This window comes from Odontesthes bonariensis, chromosome 5 (assembly GCF_027942865.1).
Source record: "Odontesthes bonariensis isolate fOdoBon6 chromosome 5, fOdoBon6.hap1, whole genome shotgun sequence".
NCBI lineage: Eukaryota > Metazoa > Chordata > Actinopteri > Atheriniformes > Atherinopsidae > Odontesthes > Odontesthes bonariensis.
In genome coordinates, this window is record NC_134510.1 from 36095611 (window position 1) to 36114885 (window position 19275).

At 42.0% G+C, this 19275-nt stretch overlaps 1 protein-coding gene across 1 annotated transcript; it reads right to left on the reverse strand.

Annotated features, from left to right (window-relative positions):
- Positions 1–1511: 1511 nt before the first annotated feature.
- On the reverse strand, positions 1512–18581 carry brd2b (bromodomain containing 2b). Its single transcript, XM_075466250.1, has 12 exons — positions 18466–18581; positions 14614–14902; positions 13396–13533; positions 12568–12712; positions 11863–12026; positions 10308–10805; positions 10081–10209; positions 8002–8250; positions 7649–7902; positions 7192–7508; positions 5281–5409; positions 1512–3209 (listed from the first exon to the last, which is right to left on the reverse strand). The coding sequence occupies exons 1-12, from the start codon at positions 18495–18497 to the stop codon at positions 3079–3081; spliced, it is 2475 nt and encodes an 824-aa protein (XP_075322365.1). The 5' UTR covers positions 18498–18581; the 3' UTR covers positions 1512–3078.
- Between the last annotated feature and the right edge of the window lie 694 nt (positions 18582–19275).

Here is a 19275-nt window from a genome sequence, read left to right on the forward strand (position 1 = left end):
TATCTGGCTGAAATAGTACTTGTTAGGCAGTTGTGTCTTATTTTAAGTGTAATGAGATATTTTGACTAGAAATGAGACAAATATACTTGGTAAGACTTTGATTTTTTTTCCAGTGCAGCACACCGTACGTTAGTGGGAAACGTAGTCCAACGAAGTCCAGTTTGAGCAATGAAACCATTATTTCTGAAGAATTTTTTAAATGATCATCAGTCATCAACAAGAATTTTTCCATCTAGTTCCTTACAAAAACTAAATTAGATTAAAATAATTTTTATTGAGAGAAGAAACTGCTGGTACAACAGCAGGCACATCTGTATCACAACTGGTGATACAGATGTGCTGGTCTTCCCTTCATTGGCTCTCTGTTCCTCACTTTTAAGGTTTAAAACAAACTGTTGTTCTTAGTTATTACTTAGTTTTAGTCCCAGTTAGTGTTAGTTTTATCGGATCTTAGTTTTTTGCTCTATAAATAAACTCGACCTTGACCTTTTAAAGCCAGCGTTTGTTTTCTTTTCCAACACTAGGAGGTCCGGGCTTCTTATAATAAGTGAGTGTGAGTGTTTCAAACGTCTTCAGCTGTTTGCAGTTCCAGTAGAGAGACGTTTCCACGTCTAAAGCAAAAATCTTTAAGCAGTTAGACCCACATCCTGAGGGAGGACTTTAAAGTACCTGATGCAGCCGGTCAGGGCACCACTGATTAAACATGACTTCTGATCGGCATTAGCTGAATATCACGGCTCAGAAGCATACTATTGGCTAACTATTAGACTCTGGGGGATCATTTTCTGCCTTTACAGTATGTGACATATTGTACTTACAGGTACCAAAGGACACATATAGTACAGCATGAGTATGCAGACTGTTTAGTAGGTGACAGGGTGGACATAAAGGAGTAAATCAGGGACTAAAGTATACCTTGTTTTTTTAATGTAGCTGTCTGAAAACGTCTTAAACGGAGGGACTTTTGTACTCTAGTGACCCTAGCATACTCCATCTTTGCTAAAACTGATTCTTTATAAATAATCTTCAGTTTGAAGAGCTCAAACAGACTGAAAAAGCAACCGAACTGGGAATTGTTGCAGTTCATGTCCTCCAACATCAGAGTGAGCTGAGTCACAGTCTGACTCATCACTTCCAAATATCAGTCTGTGAACTGTATGATTTATTATCTGAAGACTTCTTTCCAACATAAAAAAAAAGAAGTTTTTAGCTCAGATGTAACTCAGATTAAGCCTGATAACTACTGCCACCTACTGGGGGAAAGGCGTCATTACAGTCTGTGAAAACACAATAAGTAGGCCACATCTCGTTTGCTTTTTGTGCTCCAGATGGCACAGGTAGCATCATTTAAAAAAGGTATGGGACGCCTTTACATGTGCCACTTTAATAAATCCCCCATAAACTCCCAAAGCACGAGTTTGTCCTCGTTAAAATTCAAACAAAAGGGGTAGAAAAGCAGTTTTTAGAAGCCGGCAGCACGGCATCTTTGGTGTTTTTCTGCTTGATCAAACAGACGCAACGCTCTCATTTGTCCTACAGAAGAGATTATTTTAATAAACACAGATGTCAAATGAAAGGTTTTCCTCTGAGAGGAAGCAACCAGCTTGACCAGAGGCAGCAATGCTTAAGTAAACAACTAAGACAAATAAGTGGAATGACGTGTGTAAAAAAGGAAACAACATAACTTTAAATAGGAGACTGAACAGCAGAAATACAATTTGTGCCACAGCAAATACAGTTTAAATACATACAAGCATATATTTTACTGAACATTCAACAATGGCTTCAACTACTTGGACTATGAGGACTCCACCATCTCAAGGGAAACTTGTATTTTCAGGGTAATTTTACTCAGTCAGCCTCATTTATTCCAGTAAGTGCAGCACAAAAAGTCAAAAAGATTTCTTCAAGAAACCTTCGTCAAGTTTGCAAGTGCTTCAGATGAATTTGAGAAATGGGAATTACATCACCTCACGTTTTAAAGTGGAGAATTGGAGGCCTGCGCTATAACCTGGAAACATTCAGCAGCCGGTGTTCAGCTCAGAAACGGAGGGACACTACCGGCTACCGACTGATGAAATGAAGAACGAGAATGGCATCAAAGCTTTTTTTTTTTTTTTTTTTTTTTTTAAGTGAGTGCATTCAAAATACTGAAAACAGCATTTCAATTAGTGTCGTGTTGATGGGACAAATCAGTCTTAAAATGGGCTTTTAGGAGAACAGTGCAGCCACTAACTCAGTACAAACTGAATCGATGTGTGATGTAGAAGCTAAAGTTTGTAATTACAGTAAGTTTAACTTATTCTATACTGGACTTTAAGCCCACCGTGTTTTCAAGAGCTACTGTACAGGCTTTAAAATAGACTGCAGCATAAATGTCACTGTCACACAAAGAAGAAAAAGTGCTGTAAACATAACAGAGAGGTGATCAAGAACTCAAGCTGCAACCAACCTCAGATTTCCACCTGAATGTGGAAAGTATCGTAGGGTACGTGTCAATCACCGCTCTAAGGCTGTCAGACCGGTGAACAAGAGGAGGAATATTGGATCTCTGTTAACAGTATTCATCTTTTAAAATGTTTTAACCATGAACAACAATCAGGTTCATCTAAAAAGCAAGTATGGACAAAAGGCCAGATTTTTTTTTAGAAAAAGCAAGGCTCGTGACCAAAAGGTTGCTGGTTCCAGTAACGTCCGAGGAAAAGTGGGTGAAAAAGCAAAGAAAAGGAAAAAGAAAAAGACTCTTCTGCCCTTTGCCATGAGGGGCAAAGCAGAAGGCCAAGGCCCGTCTTTCCACTCTTTATTACGCCACCTCCCTCTTTGGGGATCACCATAAAAATCTTCTTTATAAAAGAAACATAAATTTGTACAGGTATTTACAAAGGGAGGGGGGGGGGGGAGAACCAAGGCATTTAGTGTTTGGGCTCTACAGAGATGTTCCGAGTCCCTCAGTCCCACAATCAAAACAGATTTCACTTGGAGTGTTTTCAGTTTTTCTTTCAGGGTGTGATGCGTCCTGGGCCAGCCCAAGTCCCTGAGTTATTAGTGGATTCACTTCTTAGGCTTTCGCTAAACATCTCAACTGGAGTCTGAATCGCTGGTGTCCGAGGAGGACGACGAGGAGGACGAGGAAGATGAGTCCGAGCTGGAGCTGCTGCCACTGAGGCGTGACGGCTGAGCGTGAGTCTCTGCAGCGCTGGGCTTCTCCACTGAGGGGGGAAGAGCACACGACACTTTCACTGAAACATCTGGGTGAAGCTCAACCCTTTAATAGATTATTCATCTCTCAACTGATTGACTAGATCATTTTATACTTTTATACCGACACAAATTGATCCCTAATCCTCTTACAACATGCATGTTGTGTAAATCCCCACTGAGCCATCCAGCTGACCTGTGGCGTTTCGCTGCTTTCTGCTAATTTACACATCGGAACTTGCGCTTGATCTGAGGCTAATTCAGTTGCACCACCTACGTTCTCAGATGCTCTGCCTTAAACACTGGAAGAACCAGCCCTGGAGGAACAAGCCCTAACTACTGGTGGGGTGGAGCTGTGTGGATAATTGGATCACCAGCTTCAGGAGAAGCTAGTACAAGCTGCAGATTAAAGCTAGCGCAAGCTTCAGATTAAAGCTAGCGCAAGCTTCAGATTAAAGCTAGCGCAAGCTTCAGATTAAAGCTAGCGCAAGCTTCAGATTAAAGCTAGCGCAAGCTTCAGATTAAAGCTAGCGCAAGCTTCAGATCAAAGCTAGAACAAGCTTCAGATTAAAGCTAGCACAAGCTTCAGATTAAAGCTAGAACAAGCTTCAGATTAAAGCTAGCACAAGCTTCAGATTAAAGCTAGCACAAGCTTCAGATTAAGGCTGCGGCTACACGAAAACGTTTTTCACTGTAAACGATGCTTTTTCTTATCGTTTCGCTGTCGCAGCCACACGGAGCCGGCGTTCCCACTACCCCAAAACGATAGTTTTTGAGAACGGGTTCCAGAGTGGGAAGATTTGAAAACGAGGTCGTTTCGTTTCCATTGTTACAGCAAAAACGTTTTTGCATCAGTCAAACGTTGACGCTGTGAGACTTCTCTATTGTCTCACAGCGTGGCGTGACACAGTGGCGTGTGTACTTCATCGTTTTCATCCGTTTTCGTCTGGACCTGAGTCTTTACAGCAGCGTTGCCGTGTGGTCGCAAGAATTTTCGTACCCGTTTTTAAAAAAAAAACTCGTTTCGTTTTCGTGTAGCCGTAGCCTAAAGCTAGCACAAGCTTCAGATAAAAGCTAGAACAAGCTTCAGATTAAAGCTAGAACAAGCTTCAGATTAAAGCTAGCACAAGCTTCAGATTAAAGCTAGCACAAGCTTCAGATTAAAGCTAGCACAATCTTGAGATAAAAGCTAGCACAAGCTTCAGATTAAAGCTAGCATCCACTTGAACTCAGCTCTCAGAGATGCTGCCAGAGCTCCGGAGTCTCAGCCGCTGAAGATCAGAGTCTTACTGTGGGAGAAGACGTCTCAGCTCAGAGAGAGAGACATTTCTGGAGCACAGGAACCGCTCTTCCCCACTCCCACTTACTTCTCCACCCAGAAAACAGCTGCTTTTCGCCACTAAACAACACTCTGAGGAGCGATGCCATTTCCCCCATTTATCTGGGATTCCCGGATAAACAGTTTTCCCTCCGGGAAAGCACAGCAGGCGGCTGTGTTCGCCGATTCCCGAGACCAAACCCCAGCTGTGTGCGACGGCCCACACAGAAGCCTCATGTTTGAAAAGTCTCTGGGACCAGGGAAGCTCTGCCAGCGTGGTGCTGCCTCTTATGTGCAAAGCTTCTCAGGCTCGGTGGGGGAGAGTTATCTGTGCCGATCATTACTTTATGCTGTTTGTTCCCCACAACATGAGCAAAGCTGAGTCACGGCAGGCTTTGAGGCAGAGATACGGGGTAGAGCTGGACTGGCATAGTCATAGTTCCCCATTCACCTAATGAGGAAGGAGCCGGAGAGTCACGGCACATTTAGTTTTAAGGCCATGAGAGGTTCTTCACGGTGGCAAAACTTCTAAGCATACAGCTCCCAGGAATACTTTTAGGGGATTAAAAACTGATGAACCATGAGTGGAACTGGGAGCTTCCGTCACTTTGGTGGCAGTGATGATCTCTGAAAATTCATTTGCTTTTGACAGTGAATAAAACATATTTTTTGGCCTTTTTTTTTAAGTTGCTATGATTAAACTAAACTGAGAAAAACTGTAACATAGCTTCTAAAACACATTAAAACCCGGCATGCGAGCTCACCTTTAGGTTTGGTGGGTTTTTTGACTGAATTGAGTTGTCCACTGACGTCTTGCAGCCTCTTCTCCAGCTCCCTCCTCTTCTCCAGAGTCAGTTCCTCTTTAGACATGCCAATACTGCCTTTCTTTCCTGCTGCAGGGGAAAAGATGACAGCCAGCTTAGAGGGATGTTTGGGGAACTGGATCACTGAGGTGTCTAAATAAGTTAGAGTATTTTTGAGAAGGCAAATAGCCTTGGAACATCGAGCTCTTTCTCTTCTGGAGGCAGTGCAGCCAAGAAAAAAAAAAAGAAAAAGAAATAAATCACAATTGGGAAGAAACGTTTGGTGTCAAATTAGAGCAAATCCGCCACATAACTCGGCTTCAGTTGGAAGAGACCAACAAAGCTTGAAATAAATTCTTCTTTTAGGAAAAACTCGTTTCTTGCAGGTGCCAAAAACTAAAGCTGGATTGCTGCAGCATCATAAAATCTTCCCGTCACAACATGACCCAATAGTGTACAAATATCCCTCGTACGTTTTAGGGAACATGCGCTGCTGAAGACCACCTTCAGCAATCAGGTATCTGCATCCCTGTATCAGCTCTGTCGAGCTGCTCCTGCAGCGTGTACTCAGGGCAGAAAGCTATTCGATATAAACACCTGGGAGATGGATAAAATGTGACTAATTCCAAAGTTGTGAAACTAAAGTGGCTGAAAACTGTCGTCCCTTATGGGGTCAGTTGTTCCAAATCATGCAGCTGCATCACACCAGTGATTTAAAAAAAAAAAAAAAGGTAAACACAAGAAAATTGTGCTAAAGAAAAAAAACATGTCTTTGGGGTCATCAGGTGGGAACCTCCTTTCATCAGTGTTTCGTCTAGTTGGGCCCACGACACCTCCAGGAGGCTAGACAATGACCACTGGCGTCCCAGAGTCACTCCCCTAATGCCAGCCATCACTGCTCCTCACACCACAACCACCATCTTTTTTTCCCCACAGCCACAAGCTACCCCAGCCTCTCACCAACTGCACACCAGTCACAGCGGGGTGGGGATGCAAACCCTGGTTGGGGTAGGGGGTAGAAATAGAAGAGGTAAAGATAAGTAGGAATGGACTTCAAACCCTGGTTCGGGTAGGGGTAATGAAAATATAGAGGGTGCCAGAGGTGGAGGCAGGACAAGACACACTAGCAGATTCAGCCGACAAACTCACCTAAACAGTCCTATAATCACTAACAATGCCAGCAAAAACAAAGCCATACAACTCAACCAAAATGGCCGCCTGGTTTCAAAAGGCTCACACGGGCCACACCCTCCACTTAAATATCCTTAGATATTTCTTCTTTGCTTCTTCAGAGTCTGTTTACCCTAAGTGCTCCCGCTGCTGGGCCCCCAGCTGCTATTGCTTCTTCTAATCCAAATCCACTGACTGGATTTTGCTGCCTCATCTGACACTTCCTTCACTATTTCCCTCACACTCTGTCCACTTACACCCAGCTCCCTCAGCAATGAGACAACAGACTCTGCAACAAATCCTCTACATCCTACTTCCACTGGACAGATTCTAACTTTCCATCCTCACGCTCTGCTTCTGCCCCCAACTCCACATATCTAAGCTTTTTCCTTTCTTATGCTTCTGCTACTAATTCCTCCCAAGGAACAGTCAGCTCTATGAAATAGACTCTCATTCTACTCCTAGACCACAAGACTATATCAGGCCTTAGATAAGCAAGTAAAGATGTGTAACTGTTCAACATCACTGACTTTTAAATGCATTTGTTACATCATTTTTCCTCCAACATTAGTTTATTACAGACTTGATGCTGATAGATTGTTCCCACAAACATAAGTGGCATCAATAACTTGTTAATGACTACAAAGCAACATTCAGGACATTAAAGGAAAACAGGATAAGAGTCGTGGCCGTTTCACCTACCTTGCTCCCCATAAGGCTTACGGGGTTTCTTCCTCAGACACGTCATGACGTAGCGCTCCAGCTCCTTCAGGGTGGATGGCTTCAGAGTCTCAAAGTCGATCTCAATCTCCTCGGGGTTGGTGTCCCTCAGCGAGGGCTCCCTGGACTGGATGATGTGGACCACGCGGCCCAGCTTCTCACCCGGCAACTTGTTGATGTCCAGGCTGAGCTGGCGCTTCTCGTCATACGACATGGGCACGATTTCCTCCTCTTCCTCCGAGTCGTAGTGAGGAAGCATGGAAGGGGCCACGGGGGGGTAGAAAGGCTTCTTAGCCGTCCTGAAAAGTAGAAATAAAACAGCCATTGTTAGCTGCGTGACATTTTAAACACGTGGGTGGATGCTTCCTTAACACGTTAATGTGGAGGCAGGACAGAGCTCTATGGAAAGTGGTGTGGTGGGTCTTTTATTGCCCCTTACTTGCTGGTCTTGTTGCTCTTCTTGCCCTGTCCCTTCTTTGCCTGGGAGCCACCTGCTTTGGCAGACTTGCTCTTCAGCATCTTGCCCGGCATTTTCCACTCCTCAGAGCCAGCTCTGCTTCGGCCACCTCTGCTGCGCTTCTCCAGTTTCTTCTTCTTCTTCTTCTCCTTTTTTTCCTTCTTCTCTTTCTTCTTCTTGGGCTTGACGATGGGGCCTTGGGAGAGGGCAGCCAGCTGCTCGTGCACAGCTCGCAGCTGTGTAAAAATCCATTTTTAAATAAAGTTATCGCTCTGACGAACCCGGGCTGTGAACAGAGAAGACGTGGCTGAAGTGAGGCGCACTGGTGAACTCACCTGTGTGCACACCTGGTCCTGTAACTCGGCCAGGCGATGGGCTCGCTCTTCCTCGCTGTCCGAGCTGGGCGTGCTCTCGCTCTCCTCGCTCTCGCTGCTGGGCTCACTCTGTGAGGTGGAGGAAGAGGAGGAGGAGGAGGAGGAGGAAGAGGAGGACGAAGAAGATGTTGGATGCCCACTTATTGACATGGCTGTGTGCTCCATGTGTGGCTCGTCTGGCATCTTGGCAAAACGGAACTCAAACACGTCCTGCAGCAGGAAAAAAATAAAATAAATAAATAAATCTGGTCGGTTTAACCGTTAAACCTTCGACTCGTGACACATATGGCTTATTAGATTGAGTAACTATTATATTGAGGTTCTGAGCCTGTTGATCGCCAACTAGGCCTAGCAGTGAAATCATCACAGATCCAATGATTTTGGTTGGATTTTTCCAATTTTTTCCATGGAATGAGTATACTGTTTGGTGAATACTGACTGATGTCATAATTTGGGGGAAATAATCGATTGCCAATGAAGTAAAGATGAAAATATTGGAAAAAAGTTTTTTTAAAAAACGCCTGATTTCTTTGCATTAAATTGAGCCAAAATCATGTAGAAATGTATTTTAAGAGTTATAATTTCATTGGATGTTGTCTCCACATGGGTTCTGTGCATCTGGAATGCATTTATTGACAGCTTACCCAACCCACTGAGGATTTGTTGGAAATTGTAATTTTCCAACATTTTCTATAAAACAAATGAAGGGTACATACACTAAAATGGCCACAATTTATTTTCGCAATGTTTCCGGCAGAGCAGACCCTCTGATTATTGCTTCTTAGGGTCAAAGTGAACATAAAAAACATCAATAAAAAGTATGGCAGACCATGTCAGGTTCAACACATTTTTGAGACTTTGGCTCCCCGACTATATTAGATGAACACTGGTGTTATCCAGATGCAGTATTTACAGGAAGAGGAATGTCTTTGTTTTAGAGAAAAACCTTTCACTTGTAGTATGCATGCAATGCTTTATGGGTAGTGGTGCTGTTATGTGGTTCCCACCCCAAATGATTCCAGTCTCTGCACATTACTGTTGCATAAACTTCCATTCACTCTTTGAACCAGAGCGCAGCCAAAGAGGCGACGACGAGGTGTAGACATGTTCTTCAGGATGTAGAGGATTAGAGGGATGGGTGGCTGAACAGCTGATGCTCCCTCAGCTGTTCAGGGTAAAGCTTTAGCTCTTTTACATATTGGTTAAATAAAAAGCGTCAAACAGAGGAGCTCAGCCCCACATCAGCGTGTGCTTACACACAACAAGTCACAAAAATCAGCTGATGGTGACGGCGTTAAATGATGCCAGCTTTCCCTGAGACGAACAGCCTGTTTCGCCTCCGTTACTTTCTCCTTTGCTGGCTCAGAGAGACGTGAAAGCGGCAGATCAATTTTCAGGCGAGAAAGTAGTCGTTTAGATCCCCAAAGTGTTGAAAACCTGACAAAATACCGGCTACTTACAATTTTGTTCCCACGAATTCGGCGCTACTAAAGCTAGCCGCAGTGAGCAACGCACTTCCGGTTATTTTCACAAAATAAAATACCCGTTGCCTTTTATCACAGGGAAAACCATTACGATACAATTGGTGCTTTTGTTTTGAAAACAGGAAGTGAACCTACCCTCGTTGTAGCTAGCTTGAAACTGCCGTTTTGACAGGAAATGACGATCGGCGACGTCACGTTACGTTGCATCTTGGGTAGTTTGAGTATGAGTAGTAACCTCATGATGCATACCCAACATTTCGGAGAATCTAGTATGCATCCGGGAACTTCTCGCTTACTCACACTCGCATACTAACTCAAAAAGTTAGTATGAGTAGTAGGAGTAGTATGCGGTTTCGAACACAGCCTGTGTCTTTTCTGCTGGCCAGAAGAAGTAGTAACACTGAAACCAATGGTGGGAATCTGTAGGCTCCTTATGAGTCAGAGGGCTGCAATCTTTTTAAATACTCTAGTGTGTGAGGGTGATAAGAACATATTAAGTCCGATGTCCCATTAGTGGAGATTCCTTTTGAAGCTTGATTGAGAAAGTTGAACTTGCCTGCAGCTTCCGTGCCATCCCAACAACATCGTGATCAGGTGGATTGTACTTGTAGCAGTTGGAGAACATCAGCCTGACGTCACTGGCAAACTGCTGAGCATCCCTGTACTCACGGCAGTCCATCTTTCTCTGGTGGAGAGAATGGAAACGACAACGTTAGGGCTTCAGCCAAATGGATTTTTAAAAAGCATCATTATCAAAGTATCACTACAGCAGTGAACGGTTACCTTGATGGTGCTGAGGTCCATTGGACACTTGATGATATCGTGATAGTCGTGGAGTCCTAGAGCGGCGGCGTCCACAGGTGTGTAGAAAGGCCAGGCGTAGGCGGCGTGCTTCTTTGACAACATGTCTTTCAGCAGCCCACTACAGTACCTCAGCTGCGGACTCAGTTTGCCTTTCTTGGAGGGCTGAGGCTGGACAGTATCAGGCAAATCCTTCTTGGGGGGTTTGATGGGGCGTCCGCTGCCCACTCTGCGTCCGGTACCGGCCATCATGGGCTGGAGGAGGACAGGACCGCCGGGGCTCCTGACCAGGCCCATCCCCGGCGGGGTCTCTAAGCTCATGCCTCCCATGGAGGAGACCTTGTGCATGGAGGTGTCGTGAACTTGGCCCCCGTGCCCTCCTTTCCCCAAGCCCACCATGTGCGTTGCTCCCGACATGCCCACAGTAAAACCCATGGTAGAGGGGGTGGTGGTATCTGCCTTACGTTTTACACCTTTCTTCTACAGAAGAAAATAAAAAATGGCTTTAGCTCTATTCTACTTTCATCAGAATTAATATTCAACACTTTCTCTTCTTCTGCAGAAACTAACACACAACACATTTTGTGAGGTTTCATAGCACGAGGCCAAGATATCAAAATGTTTCAACCTTTCAGTCTTTGCAGAAATTATTAGCATTAAAACAATCCTTTTAACTAAAGCTCCTGCATAGGGCCCACATATCTCCCTCTCAACGTCATAAGTTCAACCCTAACTCATCTCCAGTAGTGCCCCAAGTGTAAAATAGAAACCGGTTGTCTTACACATTGTCTGTGGCACTGTGGAAAAGTACAGCAGCTTTGGTGGGTCATTGAGCAAGAAATAAATAAGATTCTGTCTACTAATAGAAATAATGACCCCTCATATCTGCTACTTGGCATATCTGATTTGTCCATTACTGACAAATTTAAGAGAAAACTTCCCCAAACACTTGCTTTCTGAGCTAGAAAGTGTATTCTTTTGAATTGGATAATGGATAAAGCCCCATCTAAGGCTCAATGGCATAGGGTGATATTCGAATATGTTGCTTTGGACTATCTGACGTGTAAATTACACAGCAAAGATGTGGTTTGAATATCTCTACCACTCTTGTAGGAGGGTTTGTATCATAGCTGAGAATGCTCTGCCTCGTAAATGCCACCCTACCATTTAATTGATATGTTTTTGTTTCTGTGTACCTCTCTTTGATCATGTGAATGTATCATGCATGGCAGAGTACACTTGGTTTATTTTGCTTGCTTATTTTATTTATATGGGATGACTCCTGAATCTCTCGCCTGTATAAATTTAAATCTGAATTTTAACTTGGATGTGTATGTGAGCCAAATGTGTGTATTTCTGTTTTGTCTTTGGAAAATTTAAAAAAAACAGATATAAATTTTATTTTTATTCTTTTGTTTTTAAATCCTTTTTTTCCCCCCTTCTCATACATTGTTCATACCACTTCATCCAATTTTTACACATGCAAACCTTTATAATCAGTATCATGTTTTATACATAAATATAGATATATTTATACCTTGGTTGTGGGCTGTGTAGGGGGCAGACCCATGATGTTGGCTGGAGGCAGGCTTTTGGTCAGAACAGTCTGAGGAGAGTTGGCCAGCATAGACTCCCCAGTGTCTGAAGAGGAAGGTGAGTAGGCAGACTGGGACACTGCTGGCACCTGCTGAGCCCGTGATGCTGCAGATAAAGTAGAAATACAACTTTGGAAATACAATTCGGCTTCAGAAAGGCATCAGAAGAAATGTTACTGCTAAAGAAGCGGAGGACATCCATGGAGATTCTTCATAAAATCTACAAGCAAATGACTTTTCTCCAGCAGCAAGACATCAGAAATATAATCAAATGGTAAAGAAAAGGACAATAATCCATGCAGAAGTGAGACTAATGCTCAGTCCCAATGCCTCACCCCTCTGTGCTGCAGAGGCAAGGTGCCTCTTTTCTTTTAAGAATCAATGAGTGGTGTGCATTTAGCCTTTCAAACAGGGGTTTTGGGGGTCATTTGGATGTCTGGATGGCTACTACTCCTTGATCCTTTGATAGAAAAGGACATGTTACCTCTTCAAAATACAAGGGGTCAAGTGGAGGAATTAGGATCGGGCCTAAAAATGTGTCAAATTACCAGTGTCATAACAAAACTGAAGTTATTTCAGCTGGAAAAAAGCAGTAAGAAGAAGTTGGATTAAACTCAACAAGGCTTTGCTGCCCTTTCCACACTCACTGTTAGATTTACGGCCTCTTCCTCTGCTGTTTTTGTTGCGAGGAGCTGGTGGAGGAAGCTCAATTTCCTCTTGGGGCATCTGGGCTACCTTCTGGAGAAAGATCTTCTCTAAGGATTGGGCCATCAACACAATGTCATCTGTAGGCTGAGAAAAACAGAAACCAGGACAAAGATGTTAACATAATAAAACATCAGGACAGCTAAGAACACTTTTATCAGAACCGCTGTAACAGCCTGGTTATCCGGTGCATGAAACAAAGATGTTTTATGAACTTTTATCAAGATACGAATGACAAAGTGAGACCTGTTGAAAACTGATGTAAATGTAAATGTATTTTATTTAAACAGCCCTTTACAGACAATCCTTACGGTGTACCAAAGTGCTTTACAGCAGGTAATAAATAAAGAGAAGAATAAGTAAAAACAAATAAAAGAACAGTCAAAGCAATAAAAAACAACAAAATCGATTAAGATAAAATAAGATAAAAGTGTCATCATACTACTGGGTATTAACAGCAATCCTAAATAAGTAGGTTATTGTTTATTTTATTAATTATAGGTTTTTGATGATGAATACAATCCTCTCTTCTTATTAACAGAGAACACTCAGCTAAAATACATGACTGAACTACACTGTCAAAGCTTAATGAACGATATAAGCATTCACATGAGATTAATGTTAATGTTTTCGTCACCAGAACAGCCGACCCAAAAATCATTTGCCAATGAATCTACACAAAGACTTATTTGGTTCTTTGCCAACTTATATTTTGCATTTTCCTTTCCTCGTGGCAAATAGAGAAACAGTTCTTTTCTGCTTTCACCTACCTTGTTGTAGATGTAGCAGTTGGTGAACATCGTGTTGAAGTCCTGTATGCACTCACTTGCACTGCGGTAGAAGTTGTTTTCCAAACGTTTCTTTATGGTCCCCATATCCATCGGTTGTTTGATGATTTTATGATAATCCTGAAAACAATGGACAAGTTACTTATTTATGTATTTTAAAGGGATAGTTCGCCTCTTTTGACATGAAGCTGTATGACGTCCCATATCAGCAACATCATTTATGAACATCTTCTTACCCCCTGCTGCGTCCTGTGAGCAGAGTTCCAGCCTCGTTTTGGTGTTGATGAAGGTAGTCCGGCTAGTTGGCTGGGGTTTAAAAAATAAAGCGTTTTGCTTCTCAACACAATATGCGTTCAACAGAGTAATACATTTGCATCACAAAATTGTTCTCCAGGAAAAAGTCCGACCTCACAATCGCTTGGCCCTATTTTCTCTCCCTTCGTATCACTGCGTGCTGCCGCCTACCAACAGCCGCGCCTGTTACGGTGTTTGCTGCTCGGTCTGCACTTCGGTCTGCACTTCGGTCTGCACAGCAGGCAGTGATACGAAGGGAGAGAAAATAGCACCAAGCGATTGTGAGGTCTGACTTTTTCCTGGATGAACAATTTTGTGATGCAAATGTATTACTCTGTTGAACGCATATTGTTTTGAGAAGCAAAACGCTTTATTTTTTAAACCCCAGCCAACGGGAGATTGGACTGAAGACAAGTTTCGGTGCAATCTGTTGGTTTCCTTAGCTAGGAAATAGTTTTTGAATACGCTCTATATGAATGAATTGGATTATTTTATAAATAATTATGATTACAATGAATTGAATTCCAATTGGCTTGAATTGGACTTTATTATTTAAGTGCCTTGAGATGACATTTGTTGTATTTGGCGCTATATAAACAAAAATTAATTGAATTGAAACTAGCCGGACTACCTTCATCAACGCCAAAACGAGGCTGGAACTCTGCTCACAGGACGCAGCAGGGGGTAAGAAGATGTTCATAAATGATGTTGCTGATATGGGACGTCATACAGCTTCATGTCAAAAGAGGTGAACTATCCCTTTAAAGCATTAACACCTTTGTTTGACAAAAAGACATTCAAATTTAGAAATTTTAAGAACATCTGAGCTTAGACACAAGCGTGAGCTGCAGAAACATGAATAAAACCAACAAAAAGAATCTTTTAAAACACGTGAGTCCAACCCACCGGCAGGTTGAGTCTGTAGGCGTCCACAGGCTCGTGGAACGGCCAGGCGAAGTGGTGCCTCCACAGACACTTCAGCAGGGTTTTCTGGAGGTACTGCAGCTGGTTGGTCATGCGGCCTGACCGGCTGGGATCCTTCACTGGGGGCTGCAGGGGGGCAGGGAGCGCTTGGGGCAATGTATGTGGCAGAGAGGGACTCTCAAAGTCCTCGTACAGCAGGGAGGGCTTACGGATGCGTTTGCCCGAACTGGTGTGTTGGTCCATCACGCCACTGGACAACCCAACCAGAGAGCTAAAGTTGGGGAGACGGCAAGAGAGGAGGATGGGGCAAAGATGAAAGGAAATTATAGTGAAGCACTCACTCAGACAACCTCGCAACACAAACAGTGAAAGAACCGATATTTGTAAAGCAACACAAAGCCAGAAGGATAAGATCAGTCAGAAGTACAGTCTGGAGACAGAAATAAAACAAAGTGCAAATATAATTCTGTTTAAAAAAAAAGGTACAAAAAAATATTTTAAACAAGTACATGGAAGAGGAAGTATGTTAACGGAGGACGATCAATCAATCAATCTTTATTTATATAGCGCATTTCATACCACAAGCGACTCAATGTTGAGTGATGATGAGGGATAAATATATGAATAGAATAGGGTTAATTGTTAGATTGTAATTTAATTAGTATATGGTATATATATATTCATATTTACATTTATATTTACAAGGATATGTGTGTGGTATATATTTATTTAGATATTTAGGAAGTGTGTATTTTTATATATATAAAATATCAAATATTTGTATAGGTGTATTGTAGTTAGGATATTTACAAACTGAGGAGTAGTTAAAAAGGGGTGGGAAACTAAAAAACTATTGTACTTCTTCCCATTCCTTTTTCGAACAATGTGTGGTGTTTTGTTATTTATTTTTTTAATTTCTCTTTTTCTTTCTTTTGTATGTACAAATAGTTACATACATTTTCTTTTTTATACATGTTCGAAAATAAAAATCCATCAATCAATCAATCAAAAAAGATTAAGAGACACCCAGGCTGCTGTGGTACCTCTACATCCACTGATACAGTTCACCGATCTGCCTCCTCATCCCATGAAAAGATGCTTTCACGAGAAACTCAATCATGTCAAAGTCTGAGTTTAAACACACATCGTTCACATGAGCCACATGACCAGTGAAGCTGCCCTCGTAGTCCAATAACTCATCCAGGAAACTCGGATTCCATCAATAGGCTGCTACTTTTAGCACTGTCATGGGAACCACCGTCGCATTGGATTCTACCCGGACATGGGTCCTCACCAGCAAATAAACAAAGGCCGGGGTACAAGAATCCAAAGTCAATATCACTCGCTCATACATTAAGCTTCAAAAATACACAGTAAACAGCCTTAATAGAGCATATAATTCCCCATATTCTGATTCAGAACTTTAAAAGAAGCTTTTAAATCCTACTATATCTTTATCTATAATAGTCAAACTCACAGGCAATAAGGAGTTAGCCTATAGTTTTCTGTATATTGCAAGAAGTCTATGCAAAGCAGGTCCAAAAAGCACAAAAAGACTAAAGTAGTTCATTTACTCTGCTGCTATAACAAATATACTCATAGCATAATAAATCTGACCTTATAATGTTTGTTTACAGTGTTCAGATCAAACACTTATTATTAAGTTTTGGTGTTGCATGGTGTGTGCACTTTATGTTAGATTTCATTGCAAAGTTGTTGCATTTGGCTGCATAATTATGAGCTGGATGAATTCAATCCTTCGACTACGTGAGTAACTTCGAAAAAGAGGTTGCCGCACACAAGAATAATACAAAAAAGATGTTACACTTCACGTCGACTAGCTTAATGCCCCTGACTGAGCTGCTGTCGAGTTTTTCAGCTGAGCCAGACGCTCCTGTTTGCATTATTGAAACAAATACTAAATAAAAGACTGGATCTGCAGAGGTCATCACGCTCTACAAGCCACAATATCTCCAGGTGGTTGTGGTCCAATTACACCACGTTCTGTAAGGCACAAAGAGGTGGCAGAGGTCTCCAAGTCCATGTAGCCAAGAAAAAAGCCATCATCCTCCCATTCTCTCATCTCTCTGAGCAGAAAGCAGATAAATATCATCCCCAGAATTCAGAACACACACCTGCCCCACTGATACACAAACGTTTGCCAAGCCTATTGCCTGGTTTTCTACTTCAATCAGAATCACAGCAACACAAAGAATGATTAAAAAAAAAAAGCATTAGTGATGAGAAAACATGCTTAACCCTCCTGTTGTCTTGCAGGTCAAAAGTGAGCCACCACCATGTTTAGCTGTAGAAAAAACACCTTAAACTATCTTTTTCCAACTTGAAATTTTATGACTTTTCCTAAAGGGACCCCATCATTAGAAAAAGTCATATTTTTGTTTATGTTTCCATGTGGGCTGTACACCACTAGGGCACAAAGATTGTCTTATGGGTCATTTTTGACCCGTGAATTATAAAAACATTTAAACACCAAAAAAAGTTCACTGTTTTTTTCCCTTTCAATATAATTAATTCAGAAGTAATTACTTCACATTTATATAATAGCAATAATAAACCTTTATAATGTAAAAGAAAACTGAGAAAACAAGAAAACTGTTGGTCCAACTGACAGTTGGTTTGTGGTAAAAAAAAAAAAAAAAAAAAAAAAAAGTGTAATCCTGAAAACTGGTGATTGTCTTTTTGTATTGTGTAACAAAAAAATACATGATAAAAATGTATTGAATTGAGTTGAATAGATAAATAACAGGTGGTTTCATCATACAAAATAGATTTTGGATTTAAAATTAAATTAAGTTGCTTTATTTTGGGGCTTTGGTAGGACAGGTCACAATGTTAAGACCGCACAAGGGTTAAATGAGCATAACAGTCCAACAGAATCCTCCAATCTAAAGCACCGTTGTGTAACTTTAAGATAAATACTCTTCGTCTGCCTAGTGTCTGTTTTTTTTGCTGCTCAAATATGCGTTGGGACCAACTTCTGCTCCATCTAAAATAGCATCGGCACTCAGGCTGACGCTACAAATCGGCCACTCGGAATTACGATCCACCAGCTGGTGATCGCGTGGTTTGGACGCCCCGCCCTCCCTGTTTGTAAACACCGGTTCACAATGACAGTAACAGGGGAACGGTGATTTTCTAACCAAAAAAAACACAAAAAGCATCAAGTCTTAATATAAATGCGCAGCTTTAGAAACAGCCAGGCGGTTTATTCAAGCAGCTTTCCGCAGTATAAAGGCGCTGGTTCACCAGCAGAGAGCCTGTGGCTGAGCCAGGAAAACAGCCACAGTACCAGACGAATCTAACGGTTCAGTGGTGGCTATCGACCTGCATGGGAGCTAATGGTATTGGCTTAGGGTAAGCGCCGAACATGCATTTTAATTATGACGAATGACCTCATGTGTTGATCACATGAGATTAGTGTGAGGAGGCTGTCTGAGCAATGAATGACCCGACTGGGAGAAAGCCGGCGGGGAGCAGCCGGCTGAGGCTGCAGCTGTCATTAGCCTCTTCATATAACTCCTGGCTTTAGCATAAAAAGCTAAAATAAAGTAAAAAAAAAAAATTCAAAAAAGAAGACCAAGCGAACAAATTCTAATATTATTTGGCAGTCATTGAGTAATTAATACTGACATAACACCCTGCTATGCAAGCTAGTTAAACCGTTGGATGACAAGCTAGCGTTCTTTTCGGGAGGCTAACGATAACATTGCCGTAGCAACACGGTTAAATCCAACGGTTAATGTAGCTCAGACGAACATGAAAAACGCACAAAAAAACGTCCCGGGTCTTGCATAAAGATAGAGCGGGTATTACCTGTCGTGAGGTGGGTTGACGGCCGCTTCCATCGGGCTGAGGGCGGAGTGTTATTACCATCCAAATTTGTCCACCGCTGTTGACGCTGCACTTCCACTCAATGATCCACTGAGCAATTCCAGAAGTGAAATGGCTACCAAGCGCTTCCGCTTGACCCTATATAAATACGTCACGTGACAGTGCGTCGTACGTCCGGTCAAGCCGGCGCTCCCATTGGCTGGACTGTAAAGTCTGTCAAACAAAGCTCACCTCCACTGGTGTACAGTCTGTACGCTGAATAGATGCAAACATTCACTTTTTACACGCGTTCCTGTCCTCATGCTGCAATTTTGTTATAGATTTTGTGTGTTCAATGTTGAATAATTAAATATTATAAAAATTAAATAATAATAAATATTGAATAATAAATATGAATTAAGTATTTTTCTATTCTATTCTATTCTATTCTATTTGCTGTATTTGGATTATTATCATTATTTTTTTTCTTGCCTTTTTTTAAACCCCTTTGGATAGCCTGGATGGAAATGTCCATTTAAAAATAATTACTTCAGCTCAACTTGTTCGTTTATCTCTGAAATGCTGCTTTAGCTTCAGATCTGAACGTTCAAAATTAGCCACGAGGTAAGCACTGTGCACATGTATGTCATGCTGATTTAGTTAAGCACAGGTAGAAAAGCCAGGTGTTTCAGGCAGTTAGAGATCTGTCTTCTGTATACAAAAAGCAAAGGAAGCTACTTAGAAAATAAATCTTGAAGTTTTTGCTTTGTTTCAACTTTTTAGTTTAATGCACAAATCCAAAATGTATTAATT